The sequence below is a fragment of the Schistocerca nitens genome, chromosome 3 (assembly GCF_023898315.1).
Source record: "Schistocerca nitens isolate TAMUIC-IGC-003100 chromosome 3, iqSchNite1.1, whole genome shotgun sequence".
NCBI lineage: Eukaryota > Metazoa > Arthropoda > Insecta > Orthoptera > Acrididae > Schistocerca > Schistocerca nitens.
The window spans coordinates 935,525,028-935,543,159 of record NC_064616.1 but is presented as its reverse complement, the minus strand read 5'-3'; the positions used below and the strand labels follow the sequence as shown (position 1 = coordinate 935,543,159).

Sequence of the window (18,132 nt, the reverse complement as noted above, 5' to 3'; positions counted from 1 at the left end):
GAGATACCTCCAGTTTTCATAGGCGTATTCAAAGTTTTCTTATGCCAGAGTTAGTGAATACACAGAACTTTACACAATTTCTGTATAATACGAGGAAGTCTTTTCTGAAAGTATTTGTATCGAGTGTAGCCGTGTATGGGAGTGAAACATGGACGACAAACAGTTTAGACAAGAAGAGAATAGAAGCTCTCGAAACGTGGGCTACAGAGAACTGCTGAAGATTAGATGGGAAGATCACGTAACTAATGAGGAGCTACTGAATAGCCGGTCGTTGTGGCCGAGCGGTTCTAGGCGCTTCAGTCCGGAACCGCGCTTCTGCTACGGTCGCAGGTTCTAATCCTGCCTCGGGCATGGATGTGTGTGATGTCCTTAGGTTAGTTAGGTTTAAGTAGTTCTAAGTCTAGGGGACTGATGACCTCAGATGTTAAGTCCCATAGTGCTTAGAGCCATTTGAACCATTTGAAGATACTGAATAGAATTGGGGAGAAGAAGAATATGTGGCACACCTTGACTACAAGAAGGGATCAAGGGATTACTAATTTAGTATTGGAGGGAAGCGTAGAGAGTAAAAATCGTAGAGGGAGGGAAAGAGATGAATACACTAAGCAGATTCAGAAGAATGTAGGTTGCAGCAGTTACTCGGAGATGAAGAGGCTTGCACAGGATACAGTAGTATGGAGAGATGCATCAAACCAGCCTTTGGACTGAAGACCAGAACAACAACATATGTAGGATTATTCTCTGTTGTCAAAGGAAGTGTGTACTCGTATGCTGTTTACATTCTCTATTATTCTCTGTTGCCAAAGGAAGTGTTTATGCTGTTTGCATTCTCTACTGAATAACGGGTAAAACAAAAATAGCAGTATTTTCAATAATCGACAGCAAGACATTTTGCTGGTAAGAGCAAATTTTTCAAATATCTGCTGCAGAGTATGCTTTATCACAAAATTTATTTACTGTTATAACTTCTGATACCATTAATGTACGTCTTATTTGTTATTTTAAAATTTCATTTTTGTAACATCAGGTACACTTTTTTCTTGTCTTAGTATGTAAGTAGGCTGTTTAGGTTTTTATGTTGGTAACGCCACGTAGCGCTCTGTATGAAAATCTCTGGCTGTGCTGTGGGCAGTCTGAGGCTGGTCGGCATTGTTGCAATAGCCGCTATTGTAGCGTTGGGCAGTTGGCTGTTAACAGCGCGTAGCGTTGCGCAGTTGGAGGTGAGCCGCTAGCAGTGGTGGATGGGGGGGGGGGGGGGGGGGAGAGATGGCGGAGTTTTGAGAGTGGATGATCTGGACGTGTGTCCATCAGAGACAGTAAATTTGTAAGACTGGATGTCATGAACTGCTATATATATTATGACTTTTGAACACTATTAAGGTAAATACATTGTTTGTTCTTTATCAAAATCTTTCATTTGCTAACTATGCTTATCAGTAGTTAGTCCCTTCAGTAGTTTGAATCTTTTATTTAGCTGGCAGTAGTGGCTCTCGCTGTATTGCAGTAGTTCGAGTAACGAAGACTTTTGTGAGGTAAGTGATTCATGAAAGGTATAGGTTATTGTTAGTCAGGGCCATTCTTTTGTAGGAATTTTTGAAAGTCAGATTGCGTTGCGCTGAAAATATTGTGTGTCAGTTTAGTGTTGGTCAGAGTAGGTAAAGAGCGAAATGTCTGAGTACGTTCAGTTATGCTCAGCTGTTTGAAAATCAAATAATGTAAGAGCTTTATCAGCACAGTAATTCATTAATTTTTCTAAGGGGACGTTTCATATGGGAAAGATTTTGATAAAGAACAAACAATGTATTTACCTTAATAGTGTTCAAAAGTCATTATATATATATATCAGTTCATGACATCCAGTCTTACAAATTTACTGTCTCTGATGGACACATGTCCAGATCATCCGCTCTCAAAACTCCGCCATCTCTCTCCCCACATCCACCACTGCTGGCGGCTGACCTCCAACTGCGCAACGCTACGCGATGTTAACAGCCAGCTGCCCAATGCTACAATAGCGACTATTGCAACAATGCCGACCAGCCTCAGACTGCCCACAGCACAGCCAGTGATTTTCATACAGAGCGCTACGTGGCGTTACCAACATAAAAACCTAAACAGCCTACTTACAAGTACACTTTCAGAAACAGTAAAAACGTAATTTATCATTTCAGAACCTACTGGCTCTCAACCCAAAGATTTCTCCACACGCCACCGTGGTGCCAACGGTAGTGACGAAGAAAAACAAACTGAAGTGGAAGAGAAATGCCAATAAATCATGTGAGGTAAGTAGCTGCACCTAATACAGATTGCGAAACATAGATTATAAAGAGTACACTTACGACGTTTCTTGTCGGCCTCTCGTCGCGGGAAATCGCCAAGGAGCGACAGCTCCCTTCTTCCGTCCGGTCATGGCATTGAGCGCCGTATGCGGTTTCAACACACGAAGTTATTACGTCACCGTCGGTGAAGGTAACATTATTAGCCTGACTCGGAACACCTTCCTACTCTGGTATACATGTGGAACTGTTCCTGGTCAAATGTTGGAGCGGAGTGAATATAAGACTTGCCATAATTACACAAGGGTGTTTTGTCCGAATTTTCATGGTCAAATGAAGAGTGGAAAATGGAAAGTTGGGTTCCAAATGAACCTTTATGAGGACTAGCTTTGCAAAAATGGATTTATTTACCCTAAAGTAGTCAATTAAGACAAACTTAATAAGTAATCTGAGGGAAAATTTTGTGTTAGGAAAAACTTAGTGATTTAAGGAAAACTGGGATATTTCTCCAGCATCTGCTGCTAGGTATGTAAAACAAGCGTCAAAAAGATCATCTCTTCAGTGTCTAGCTATTTTGCGCATAAAAAGTTACGTTGTTGTACGATGTAATTATCAAGAAGGGTTTCTTCGAATCAAGTACTAAATTTAGGATATTTAGAGAACAGAAGACGCTAGGAAGGCAGATGAGGTGTCAAAAAGTTTAGCTTTTCAAGGCTTAGCTATTTTGCACATGAAAAGTTACACTTTTTTGATGCAGTGGTGTGCAGTATTTAAGGACGAGTGTAACTTTCGCATAATGTGTCACAGTCAAGCAATATAGCTCGATGAAACTTGGACCGTAAGTAGAAAGAATGGTATAGGATAATATTGTACCGGACGAAATAGCACTCGTCGCCACAGTGGTGGGTTCTTGTCTTTATTCCTGGAGGGAGCCGAGTTGACACTACTCAACATAAAATATGAGATAACTTTATCACAACATGAGCAAGACGAAATACTTAACACAGTAATGTCATTAGTATCTGTATTGCCACTGAAGATTAATGTATCACTTGATATCGAACAAGATACTAGTCTCTTTTGACAGGGTACAGTTGACTGTAAACATTTAGGTAAACTTCTGTCTAATACAATTCTGACGAAAAAAAAAACTGAAGGGGAGGAGAAATGCCAATCAATCATGTGAGGTAAGTAGCTGTACCTAACACAGATTGCGAAACATAAATTATAAAGAGTACACTTGCGACGTTCCTTCTCGGCTTCTCGTCGCGGGAAATCGCCATGGAGCGGCAGCTCCCTTCTTCCGTGCAGTCATGGCATTGAGCCTGTTGTGTTGGCTGAAGAGCCAACTCCGTGTTACTAGTGGAGGCCGAAATGCACGCGTTTTAGCTCACGCAGGCTGGCGTGAGGAGGGAAGAACTATACTGACGTGAGGTCTGGAACATGACAAGCAATGAGAATTCAGAAAGCGGACATAATTAGTTTGATACTTAACTTTAATCCATTAATGATGAACGTCGCTCTTGACGGTACATGATTCACAATATTCTCTGTTCAGAATACATTCTTATAGTAACTAAATATGGCGCTTTGTTAGGTCGTAGCAAATGACGTAGCTGAAGGCTATGCTAAACCGTCGTCTCTGCAATTGAGAGCGTCTGTAAACAGTGAACCATCGCTAGCAAAGTCGGCTGTACAACCGGGGCGAGTGCTAGGGAGTCTCTCCAGACTAGACCTGCCGTGCGGCGGCGCTCGGTCTGCAATCACTGATAGTGGCGACACGCGGGTCCGACGTATACTAACGGACCGCGGCCGATTTAAAGGCTACCACCTAGCAAGTGTGGTGTCTGGCGGTGGCACCACAGAGCCTCGTACGCGGTTTCAACACACGAAGTTAGAGATTAGAGAGACGATGCTGTCGTCTTCGGCGGTGATTACGGATTGAGCGGCACTGCGCTCAGACGGATGTAAGCGAGCTGATGCAGTGGCATATGGGAACTCTTCTGAGCGCGTGACGCCACCGTCTCCCATCCGTCGCTGCTTCTGGTAACAACCTTGTTTACTTGTGGTTTCGTCGCGAGGTACCAATCTTACCGTGGCACTTAGCTCTTCGGACAGCATTACATCTACTATAGAAGGTAACTGAAAGAAATACGCAATGAGACGAACAGAAATTACATTTTAATTCAAAGACAATAACTATACTGAAGTCACTGCGATTGACGATGATCTCTGGACCTTACAAAGAGGTGGTACATGGTTCTTAATAGTGTAAGAACCTGGCCTATTCCGGGCCACTATGCGTCAGGGTGCCTCATACAGTACTCCGGCCAGCCATCTACATCTACATTTATACTCCGCAAGCCACCCAATGGTGGGTGGCGGAGGACACTTTACGTTCCACTGTCATTACTTCCCTTTCCTGTTCCAGTCGCGTATGGTTCGCGGGAAGAACGACTACTGGATAGCCTCCGTGCGCGCTCGAATCTCTCTAATTTTACATTCGTGATCTCCTCGGGAGGTATAAGTAGGGGGAAGCAATATATTCGATACCTCATCCAGAAACGCACCCTCTCGAAACCTGAACAGCAAGCTACACCGCGATGCAGAGCGCCTCTCTTGCAGAGTCTGCCACTTGAGTTTGCTAAACATCTCCGTAACGCTATCACGCTTACCGAATAACCCTGTCACGAAACGTGCCGCTCTTCTTTGGATCTTCTCTATCTCCTCTGTCAACCCGACCGGGTACGGATCCCACACTGATGAGCAATACTCAAGTATAGGTCGAACGAGTGTTTTGTAAGCCACCTCCTTTGTTGATGGACTACATTTTCTAAGGACTCTCCCAATGAATCTCAACCTGGCACCCGCCTTACCAACAATTAATTTTATATGATCATTCCACTTAAAATCGTTCCACACGCATACTCCCAGATATTTTACAGAAGTAACTGCTACCAGTATTTGTTCCGGTATCATATAATCATACAATAAAGCATCCTTCTTTCTATGTATTCGCAATACATTACATTTGTGTATGTTAAGGGACAGTTGCCACTCCCTGCACCAAGTGCCTATCCGCTGCAGATCTTCCTGCATTTCGCTGCAATTTTCTCATGCTGCAACTTTTCTGTATACTACAGCATCATCCGCGAAAAGCCGCATGGAACTTCCGACACTATCTACTAGGTCATTTATATATATTGTGAAAAGCAACGGTCCCAAAACACTCCCCTGTGGCACGCCAGAGGTTACTTTAACGTCTGTAGACGTCTCTCCATTGAGAACAACATACTGTGTTCTGTTTGCTAAAAACTCTTCAATCCAGCCACACAGCTGGTCTGATATTCCGTAGGCTCTTAATTTGTTTATCAGGTGACAGTGCGGAATTGTATCGAACGCCTTCCGGAAGTCAAGGAAAATGGCATCTACCTGGGAGCCTGTATCTAATATTTTCTGGGTATCCTGAACAAATAAAGCGAGTTTGGTCTCACACGATCGCTGTTTCCGGAATACATGTTGATTCCTACAGAGTAGATTCTGGGTTTCCAGAAATGATACGATACGCGAGCAAAAAACATGTTCTAAAATTCTACAACAGATCGATGTCAGAGATATAGGTCTATAGTTTTGCGCATCTGCTCGACGACCCTTCTTGAAGACTGGGACAACCTGTGCTCTTTCCCAATCATTTGGAACCTTCCGTTCCTCTAGAAACTTGCGGTACTCGGTTGTTAGAAGGGGGCAGCACGGTGTGTGTGTGTGTGTGTGTGTGTGTGTGTGTGTGTGTGTGTGTGAATGCAGCCAACTGTAGAATGCGCTTGTGATGCCCATTGTCCTGGGTCGCGGCCGGCAGCTACCGTGGTGCCGTGTGTGTATCGCCAGCTGTGAAGAACAAGCGCGGCCCACTCAGATCCTCCAAAGCGTGTACTCGTGATTCTCATGTCGAGCGCTTGGGTGTGACAATACTTGTTTGATGCCGGGCGGCAGTGCCCCAGTCATTCCCCAACGTACTACCAGGACGATGGCCAAAGACGTCTACGCTGCATGGGCGTCCCCCCCCCCCCCTCGCCACAGACGTTGGCGACTGGCCGCACACCAGCTCTGCGCAACAGTGACATTCGGTGACATTGCCCAAGTCCCACGCTGTAGAACCACATGAAGCCGCCCCATCACGGATATGGCGAGCCTCGTGCTGGAAATTGACGAGTTAATCAGGGGGCAGGCAGTAAGCAGATCATCATCACCAAGGATTAGCCGTGGTTTGTTTGAAACACAAAAGGCCATTACTCTCTCTAACTCAAAAGCCTTTCATTCTCTTTGGTTCAAGATGCAGACAGAATGGTGACACGACTAAATACCTTGAGCCCCTTGTAACCTCCCCTCACTTATCGACCTTGATGACACTGAAAAATTAAACTGCGAGCACCTAATGGAAATTTGGGAAAAGTAATCGTCACCGAAGTTAATTTGTCGGTAAAGAGGGAGGAAAGGGTTACATCTAAATGAAAGGAAAAATGCAAATGAAATTGGTGGAAATTAATTTTGAGAGAAGGGTAAAATTAATAAAGAAAGTAAATGTGTGCTCGTTACGTTAACAATTAATTGGCGTTAATTAGATATTTGAGATTTGGGAAAAATTACGGTCGCCAGTCCCATGGACAACTACTATAATAACTGAAAATGAAAGATTAATGCACATATAATTAGCACTAAAAGCGTGGCAACTGAAGGTTGAGACGTGTAATGTGAAAACTGAATGCTTGTCAGAAGTAATAAATTTCGCTACACTCTGACTTAACTTAGCAAAAGAATTAATGAAACCGGAAAATTGAAAGTTAATTTAGTGACTGAAATTTATAGTGAACTTTGTTTCTGAAGAACTACGAAATTCAATAAAATAAGGTTAGTCTTGGGCTACCTCAACAATCATTTCAAAAGCTACTTGAATCTACGCAATTTAGAAATAAGAGATTTAACTTTGAACTTGAATTAAATGATTCTGAAAAATTAACAATAGTAAAATTTAGTACACACCAAGCTGAGCTGCAGTCACAGGTAAGCTAAAATATGGTAACAAAACTCGCACTCTTAATTTGTGCTTGTGTAATCTAAATATTGTAGCCAGCTATGAATACCTTAACTGACCTTTGAAATTAAAGCAGTGAAATGGAATGATATTACTTTAATGCTGATGTCTGAATTTCAACGACACTCGGGTTCATTCTAGAAAAGGAAGGGACCCTGCTTGGTAATGCAATTGGGACAATGAGCAACAAAGGTTCATGCTTCGTTGCTGTAATTTTGTGAGGCAAATTGAACAGTTGGAAAAGTTTAGGTCTGCCATACAGTTCTAAAACTTTACGTGCTTCCAGTCTTCCCTGCTTCCAGTCTTCTTTGTTGGTTGATTGAAGGTTTGAAGTCGTCGATCGAGGAGGTGGCGACAGTCACTCATTGTCGGCCGTCGCTGTTGCAGAAGCTGGATGTTGGCGCGCCTTCTTCTCGACACGGTCACCAGGCGAAATGGGCTCTTGATGTGCGGCAGCTAATGCTTCCCGTCCGCGACACCGTGTCAGAAACTACCACAGCAAGTCGAGCGCAATTACATGCTGCCAAACCCCGGAAGCGCGGCAACTCGCGGGAGCGTCACACAGCACACCTGCTCCACCGCCCTACTCCAGCCAGACTCCCTCTGCCCGCGCTCCATGCGGCAGAGTTAACACTACCAAAGATCCTAAACACTTAGGTTCTCCACACGACCTATCGATGTAGTCGTTCGATAGCATAGTTTTCCCTAGGCCAGACCCAGCGTAAAAATACAAATAATATTTACAAAACATACCAATTATACATCGACATAAATGCATAAATATATATATACAAATAGTAAAACAATTACAATATATAAAGACACAGAAATGTCATATCTTCAGGTAACAAAATAAGGAAAAAAATTTATAGTACAATAGATGGAAATAGGAGGGTATGCATTTCCGGCGTTACACCCTACGCTCGATTATTTATACCCTTATAGCTATGCTTCTTATGTAGTCCTACTGGCGGGGGGGGGGGGGGGGATGAGGGGGATGAATGGGTTTTTCATGTGTTTGTGCCGCTGTCAGCCTTTTCTACACTCCTGGAAATTGAAATAAGAACACTGTGAATTCATTGTCCCAGGAAGGGGAAACTTTATTGACACATTCCTGGGGTCAGATACATCACATGATCACACTGACAGAACCACAGGCACATAGACACAGGCAACAGAGCATGCACAATGTCGGCACTAGTACAGTGTATATCCACCTTTCGCAGCAATGCAGGCTGCTATTCTCTCATGGAGACGATCGTAGAGATGCTGGATGTAGTCCTGTGGAACGGCTTGCCATGCCATTTCCACCTGGCGCCTCAGTTGGACCAGCGTTCGTGCTGGAAGTGCAGACCGCGTGAGACGACGCTTCATCCAGTCCCAAACATGCTCAATGGGGGACAGATCCGGAGATCTTGCTGGCCAGGGTAGTTGACTTACACCTTCTAGAGCACGTTGGGTGGCACGGGATACATGCGGACGTGCATTGTCCTGTTGGAACAGCAAGTTCCCTTGCCGGTCTAGGAATGGTAGAACGATGGGTTCGATGACGGTTTGGATGTACCGTGCACTATTCAGTGTCCCCTCGACGATCACCAGTGGTGTACGGCCAGTGTAGGAGATCGCTCCCCACACCATGATGCCGGGTGTTGGCCCTGTGTGCCTCGGTCGTATGCAGTCCTGATTGTGGCGCTCACCTGCACGGCGCCAAACACGCATACGACCATCATTGGCACCAAGGCAGAAGCGACTCTCATCGCTGAAGACGACACGTCTCCATTCGTCCCTCCATTCACGCCTGTCGCGACACCACTGGAGGCGGGCTGCACGATGTTGGGGACCGTAGCCCAGCTTCATGGAGACGGTTGCGAATGGTCCTCGCCGATACCCCAGGAGCAACAGTGTCCCTAATTTGCTGGGAAGTGGCGGTGCGGTCCCCTACGGCACTGCGTAGGATCCTACGGTCTTGGCGTGCATCCGTGCGTCGCTGCGGTCCGGTCCCAGGTCGACGGGCACGTGCACCTTCCGCCGACCACTGGCGACAACATCGATGTACTGTGGAGACCTCACGCCCCACGTGTTGAGCAATTCGGCGGTACGTCCACCCGGCCTCCCGCATGCCCACTATACGCCCTCGCTCAAAGTCCGTCACCTGCACATACGGTTCACGTCCACGCTGTCGCGGCATGCTACCAGTGTTAAAGACTGCGATGGAGCTCCGTATGCCACGGCAAACTGGCTGACACTGACGGCGGCGGTGCACAAATGCTGCGCAGCTAGCGCCATTCGACGGCCAACACCGCGGTTCCTGGTGTGTCCGCTGTGCCGTGCGTGTGATCATTGCTTGTACAGCCCTCTCGCAGTGTCCGGAGCAAGTATGGTGGGTCTGACACACCGGTGTCAATGTGTTCTTTTTTCCATTTCCAGGAGTGTAGTTCGCTCTGCACCGAGCACGGGTTGCCAGGCCTAGTTAAACTTGCGATGTGTGAGTTGTACGTAACACACAAGTGCAATATTACTTCACTGATGCTCACCCTGAGTTGCGGCGTTAGCAGTTCTATGCGTCTCGGCCGTGACCGGTGTCGCAAATCCCGTCTGGACAGAGTGTTTTGACGCAATGACAATAATATTGTAAATGGCTTACTCCATTAGCTACGTCGGCCGAGCCGGCCTCTACTGCCTGGTCGCGACTGCAAAAATCTTTAAAAAAATTATAGTTCGCGCGCCGACCTTTTTCTTGGTGCAGTAGTCCTTCCCTCTTTCTAAACATTGGTTCATAATCTTCCAAGACGAGCCTTCCCTTAAATGTACTCTTAACCAACGGAATTCTGTCTCGTGCTGATGACAATACCCGGCTTTTATAATGATCTGTTTCACATGGGTTTCTTCCTTATGCACTAGTTCATGAGCTTGCTCTTAAAGTGCAGTTTCCAGAACATTAATAAAATACAATCCTGAATCTAATTTTTATACTATTTAAATATGGTAGTTTTGCTTCCATTGGCTGTTCCTTCGGGCCATGCGTGCTAACGAGTTAATTTCAACTGTGCCGGTGGATCTGTAGACCGTAAACGTCTGTGTTTATTCCAGTAATTAACTTTGCAGATACCTAGCACAAACACGCCACAACTGGTACCTAAAATACTTGTCGATATAATGTTGTGCTGGCGATTTCTTTGAAAATTTAGGACATCTGCTCCATTAAAATTTTCTCGTGCTGTGAATCGATAAATTTGTCTAAAGAATGCATAATTTCAGGATTGAGGATGGCATTGAGTTAAGTTGCATTTCGGGTAGGTAATACCCTTGGTGACCCTACTGGCCAATACAACGCATTCCGCCTCAGTGCCATGACAGTCGTACCAGTCAGTATAGCCAGAAGACGAAACCCGTTCCCAGCGATCTCACATATTGTCAATGAAAACATCGTTTCCTTGCAACTCTAATTTCAACCCCTCAGGTGTCCCTTTTTCATAGCAGTTTGTCAACATACACTACTGGCCATTAAAATTGTTACACCACGAAGATGACGTGCTACAGACGCGAAATTTAACCGACAGGAAGAAAATGCTGTGATATGCGAATGATTAGCTTTTCAGAGCATTCACACAAGGTTGGCGCCGGTGGCGACACCTACAACGTGCAGACATGAGAAAAATTTCCAACCGATTACTCATACACAAACAGCAGTTGACCGGCGCTGCCTGGGGCAACGTTGTTGTGATGCCTCGTGTAAGGAGGAGAAATGCGTACCATCACGTTTCCGACTTTGATAAAGGTCGGATTGTAGCCTATCGCGGTAGGTTCAGGAGGGTAATACGGAACGCCATGGTGGATCCCAACGGCCTCTTATCACTAGCAGTCGAGATGACAGGCATCTTATCCGCATGGCTGTAACGGATCGTGCAGCCACGTCTCGATCCCTGAGTCAACAGATGGGGACGTTTGTAAGACAACAACCATCTGCACGAACAGTTCGACGACGTTTGCAGCAGCATGGACTATCAGCTCGAAGACCATGGATGCTGTTACCCTTGACGCTGCATCACAGACAGGAGCGCCTGCGATGGTGTACTCAACGACGAACCTGGGTGCACGAATGGCAAAACGTCATTTTTTCGGATGAATCCAGGTTCTGTTTACAGCACCATGATGGTCGCATCCGTGTTTGGCGACATCGCGGTGGACGCACATTGGAAGCGTGTATTCGTCATCGCCATACTGGCGTATCACCCGGCGTGATGGTATGGGGTGCCACCAGTTACACGTCTCGGTCACCTCTCGTTCGCATTGACGGCACTTTGAACAGTGGACCTTATATTTCAGATGTGTTACGACCCGTGGCTATACCCTTCACTCGATCCCTGCGAAACCCTACGTTTCATCAGGATAATGCACGACTGCATGTTGCAGGTCCTGTACGGGCCTTTCTGGATACAGAAAATGTTCGACTGCTGCCCTGGCCAGCACATTCTCCAGATCTCTCACCAATTGAAAACGTCTGCTCAATGGTGGCCGAGCAACTGGCTCGTCACAATACGCCATCACTACTCTTGATGAACTGTGGTATCGTGTTGAAGCTGCATGGGCAGCTGTACCTGTACACGCCATCCAAGCTCTGTTTGACTCAATGCCCAGGCGTATGAAGGCCGTTATTACGGCTAGAGGTGGTTGTTCTGGGTACTGATTTCTCGGGATCTATGCACCCAAATTACGTGAAAATGTAATCACATGTCAGTTCTAGTGTAATATATTTGTCCAATGAATACCCGTTTATCGTCTGCATTTCTTCTTGGTGTAGCAGTTTTAATGGCCAGTAGTGTAGTTTCTAATGAGAAGACCTAGTACAGCCAGTGCATCACAGAATATAAATTTACAGGAAGTGTCTTTAATATTGAAAACGGACAAGAGTGAAAGTATACGATAGTAAAAGTAAAAGCGCCCCAGTGCACCCCGGTCCGCAAACGAGTCGTTTTAAATTGCGAATGTGTGGTTACGAGCGGCCACTGAATTAAGTATGAAATACAGTCTAAGACAAAACAAACCACTCACCACGAAGGAATTATTTGAACGGGATGGATATCGGTAGATGTAATGTACGTTTACAGAAAAAAAGAAAAAGAAAAGAAGAGAAAAAGAAAAATTGGATGATTTGTTCAAGAGAAAGAGCTTCACAAACTGAGCAAAAGTCAAAAAGGTGTTGGTCCTCTTCTGGCCCTTATGCAAGCAGTTACTGTGGTGTCACCAGCAGACACCACACTTGCTACGTGGTAGGTAGCCTTTAAATCGGCCGCGGTCCGTTAGTATACGTCGGACCCGCGTGTCGCCACTATCAGTGATTGCACACCGAGCGTCGCCACACGGCAGGTCTAGTCTAGCGAGACTCCCTAGCACTCGCCCCAGTTGTACTGCCGACTTTGCTAGCGATGGTTCACTGCCTACATACGCTCTCATTTGCAGAGGCGATAGTTTAGCATAGCCTTCAGCTACGTCATTTGCTACTACCTAGCAAGGCGCCATATTCAGAATTTAGAATGAATTCTGAACAGACAATAATGTGAATCATGTACCGTCAAGAGCGACGTTCATCATTAATGGATTAATGTTAAGTATCAAGTTAATTCCGTCCGCTTTCAGAATTCTAATTCCTTGTCATGTTCCAGACCTCACGTCAGTATAGTCCTTCCCTCCTCACGCTAGCCTGCGTGAGCTAAAACGTGTGCATTCGACCTCCATTCATAACACGGTGTTGGCTCTTCTGCCAACACAACAGTTACTCAATTTGACTTTGATTAGCGGCGTTGCTGGATGTCCTCCTGACGGATATCGCACCACATTGTGTCCAATTGGAGCGTTAGATGGTCAAAATCCCAAGCTAATAGGAGGGCCCTGCCCATAGTGCTCCAAACGTTCTCAGTGGGGAGAGACCTCTTTGGCCAAGGTACGGTTTGACAAGCACGAAGACATGCACTAGAGACTCTCACCGTGTGCGGGCAGGCATTATCCTGATGAAATGTAAGCCCAGGATGGCTTGCCATGAAGGACAACAAAACGGGGCGTAGAACGTCGTCGACGTGCCGCTGCGCTGTAAGGGTGCCTCGGATGACAACCAAAGGGGTCCTGCTATAAAAATCAATGGCACCCTACACCACCATTCCTGGTTGTCGGGCTGTTTGACGGACAGCAGATAGGTTCGTATCCCACCGCTGTCTCTGGTCAACGGAGCTCAATTCGAAGCGGCACTCATCACTGAAGACAATTCTACTCCTCTCAATGAGATTCCAGGCCGAAGATGTGTCTGGAGACGCCCCAGATAGCAGTAGGATACTTCATTATTGCAAATGTATTCGAAACTTAAACTTTTCGATTAAGTCCTCCTTTAAAGTGGTTCAAATTTCAGCTATGGTCTACCTTCACAGGAATACAATACCAGTTCTGCACATTAAATGCTACGGTTCACTGTACTCTTGTATCTGTTAAAGGATCGTCTTGTAAATATTGACAAGAGTGTACAGTTCGTTTCTACAGCTCTTCAGTTGTATCAACCGAAGTGCTGTTCACTATATTTGAGATGACCCTAGACAGAAAAATACAAGGATTAATATCAGGTTATCCTTGAAGCCGCCGGCCGGGGTGGCCGAGCGGTTCTAGGCGCTACAGTCTGGAACCGTGCGACCACTACGGTCGCAGGTTCGAATCCTGCCTCGGGCATGGATGTGTGTGCTGTCCTTAGGTTAGATAGATTTAAGTAGTTCTAAGTTCTAGGGGACTGATGACCTCAGAAGTTAAGTCCCATAGTGCTCAGAGCCATCCTTGAAGCCAAGGAACAGGCGCTACTCAACTTATCCATCTTGAATCACGTTAGCACGGTAGATGCCGTCTTCGATAAGCAGTAAAATGTAGGGAGATTTTTGTACCTTGAGAATTGTATTCCTAGAAAGAAATGTCCACAAGAGGCTATCACAACCTGTTCCCGGCTTATTCGAGTGTATTTGCTGAGAGACATGAGGTTATATTTTTGCAGTATTTGTAAATATTTGCTGTTTAACATATTAAGGTTATTTTGAAGATATTGTTAATTATTTGGGGCCAGAATTTTATAGTGAGCAAAATTCCATATACTTTTAAAACTAGTTACGTAGCGTGTGGACAGTTACACCATACTTCGTCGATCATGCACCATCTTCTACCTTGAAACGGAAGAACGTCTGTGTACGAAATGGAAATTTCTGTTTGTTTTCGATAACCTATATTTTAAAGTGTTTTTAATATGTAACTGATTCTTAATAATTCTTCGTCTTCATTCGCTTTCACTTAATGATACGCAGCAGAGTAACAATGTAACAGAGTATTGACAAGATTTGCTCAATTACAACACTTTTAAAATTCAATAGAATATGTGTTTCTACAGGGACACAGTACTAGAAGTGGCTAAAGAATGTCTTGGAACAGTAGTGTGTAAAGGTAGGATGAAGCAAACAGCTTGGTGGAATGACACAGTCAAGGCAGCCTGTAAAAGCAAAAAGAAGGCGTATCAAAAATGGCTAGATACTAGAACTCAGGTAGACAGAGAAAGTTATGTTGAAGAAAGAAACACAGCCAAACAGATAATTGCAGCATCCAAGAAGAAATCTTGGGGAGACTTTGGAAACAGGTTGGAGACTTTGGGTCAAGCTGCTGGAAAACCATTCTGGAGTGTAATTAGCAGTCTTCGAAAGGGAGGTAAGAAGGAAATGACAAGTATTTTGGACAGGTCAGGAAAACTGCTGGTGAGTCCTGTGGATTCCTTGGGCAGATGGAGGGAATATCTTGAAGAGTGGCTCAATGTAGGTGAAAATACGATCAGTAATGTTTCAGATTTCGATGTACAATGGGATAGGAATGATGATGGAAATAGTCACATTTGAGGAAGTGGAGAAAATGGTCAATAGATTGCAGTGCAATAAAGCAGCTGGGGTGGATGAAATTAAGTCAGAACTCATCAACTCCAGACCAACGTTAACTGGAATGTTTTTACTACTAATATCGCACACTTCCACCCGTGTCAGTTTTGGCTCTCAATTATGAATCATCTTGTGTACGCTCTAAGAGAGAAAAAAACGACGCACCACGTAGGAGTTATACAAATTAGTCGCAAATTCATATTCATACGTGCATCGAAACGAAAATGCAACACTGGAAACATTGGCGGCTGATTGGTGAATGTGTGACACTGTAGTGCAGTTTCACAGCGCAGCTGGCAAGGATTGTAAACAGGGGACATATAGATACCAGGGCATAAAGTCATTGCGAATTTCATTCCTTGTAGTCAGTTGGATAGTAACTATGTCTCTCAGACAGCCGCATGAACAATGCACGCAGATGTCAGCATTTGAGACAGGACGTGTAGTTGGCCTCAAAGAAGCAGTTTGGAGTAATCGGCGAATCGCTCGACATTTGAATAGAAGCGATGCTACTATTAGAGGATGTTGACTGGAATGGGTGAAACACGGCCGAAGGCAACGTTAGGAAGAAATCAGTCGATCTAGGGACACGGCAGGACGTGAAAAACGAGCAGCCGTCAGAGAGGCACACATGACCCCCGGTTCATCGCTATCGTCGATGCGACGTGCAACTGGTGCTTCAGTGATCACAAGGGCCATTAATATGTGACTCACAGAAAGGGGACAGCTCAAGGCGCCAATTCCGAGGACTACCAGGACTATCATTGACCTCTGTACGCTAACAAATCCGTTAGCAGTGGTGTTGGGCACATCCGGCTTAGAATCTCATTGACCGGAGTAGAATTGTCTTCAGTGATGAGTCTCGCTCCGAAATGACACCCCCTTACCAGCGAAGACGTGTCTGGAGACACCTCAGACAGTTGTTGGATACCAACCTGGTTGTTGTCCACCGCATGAACTGACAGCCAGGACTGATGGTCTGCGGTGCCAGTTCATTTCACAGCAGAACCCCTTTGGTTGTCATCCGTTGCACTCTTACAGCACGGCGTTACGTCGGCGATATTCTAGGCCCCGTTTTGTTGCACTTCATGGCAAGCCATCGTGGGCTCACATTTCAGCAAGATAATGCCCACACACATATGGCGATAGTTTCTACTGCTTGTCTTAGCGCTTGTCAAACTCTTCCTTGGCCAGAAAGGTCACCGGATCTCTCTCCACTGAGAACGTTTGCAGCGTTATGGACAGGACCTTCCAACCAGCTCGGGATTTTGACGATATTGTGTGCTAATTAGACAGAATTTGGTACGATATCCCTCTGGGGTATGCCCAACAAATCTATCAATAAAGACATCCTCAATTTGTGAATCTCTTTCTCTTGAATAAATCATATAGTTTTTCTGATATTTTCATCATTTGTTTGTCTGTATATGTACCTAACATTTATCGATTTCCGTCCCATTTGGATAATTCCTTCGTGGTGATCTCAAAGAGTATCATGAATGCAGTGCATCTTTTGTAATACTGATTTGATAGTAAGACACTAACTGTATCATCGTAATTAATACAAAATGCAAGAAAAGTGAAATACAGTTTATAACAAAGAATAATACAAAAAATTAATAAGTATGAGTTAAGCACTACTGGCCATTAAAATTGCTACACCAAGAAGAAATGCAGATGATAAACGGGTATTCATTGGACAAATATATTATACTAGAACTGACATGTGATTACATTTTCAAGCAATTTAGGTGCATAGATCCTGAGAAATCAGTACCCAGAACAACCACCTCTTGCCGTAATAACGGCCTTCATACGCCTGGGCATTGAGTCAAACAGAGCTTGGATGGCGTGTACAGGTACAGCTACCCATGCAGCTACAACACGATACCACAGTTCATCAAGAGTAGTGATGGCGTATTGTGACGAGCCAGTTGCTCGGCCACCATTGAGCAGACGTTTTCAATTGGTGAGAGATCTGGAGAATGTGCTGGCCAGGGCAGCGGTCGAACATTTTCTGTATCCAGAAAGACCTGTACAGGATCTGCAACATGCGGTCGTGCATTATCCTGCTGAAATGTAGGGTTTCGCAGGGATCGAATGAAGGGTAGAGCCACGGGTCGTAACACATCTGAAATGTAACGTCCACTGTTCAAAGTGCCGTCAATGCGAACGAGAGGTGACCGAGACGTGTAATCAATGGCACCCCATACCATCACGCCGGGTGATACGCCAGTATGGCGATGACGAATACACGCTTCCAATGTGCGTCCACCGCGATGTCGCCAAACACGGATGCGACCATTATGATGCTGTAAACAGAACCTGGATTCATCCGAAAAAATGACGTTTTGCCATTCGTGCACCCAGGTTCGTCGTTGAGTACACCATCGCAGGCGCTCCTGTCTGTGATGCAGCGTCAAGGGTAACCGCAGCCACGGTCTCCGAGCTGATAGTCCATGCGGCTGCAAACGTCGGCGAACTGTTCGTGCAGATGGTTGTTGTCTTACAAACGTCCCCATCTGTTGACTCAGGGATCGAGACGTGGCTGCACGATCCTTTACAGCCATGCGGATAAGATGCCTGTCATCTCGACTGCTAGTGATACGAGGCCGTTGAGATCCAGCACGGCATTCTGTATTACCCTCCTGAATCCACCGATTCCATATTCTGCTAACAGTCATTGGATCTCGACCAACGCGAGCAGCAATGTCGCGATACGATAAACCGCAATCGCAATAGGCTACAATCCGACCTTTATCAAAGTCGGAAACGTGATGGTACGCATTTCTCCTCCTTGCACGAGGCATCACAATAACATTCA

The 18,132-nt window shown here is 45.4% G+C and overlaps 1 protein-coding gene across 1 annotated transcript in view; it reads left to right on the top strand.

Moving 5' to 3' along the window:
• The window catches only part of LOC126249008 (dihydropyrimidine dehydrogenase [NADP(+)]), a 288,548-nt gene that overhangs the window by 74,689 nt on the left and 195,727 nt on the right, over nt 1–18,132 (top strand). Inside the window, exon 2 of the mRNA XM_049950599.1 lies at nt 2,172–2,282. Within this exon, the coding sequence (XP_049806556.1) occupies nt 2,172–2,282 (111 nt within the window). The remainder of the gene's footprint in view (nt 1–2,171; nt 2,283–18,132) is intronic.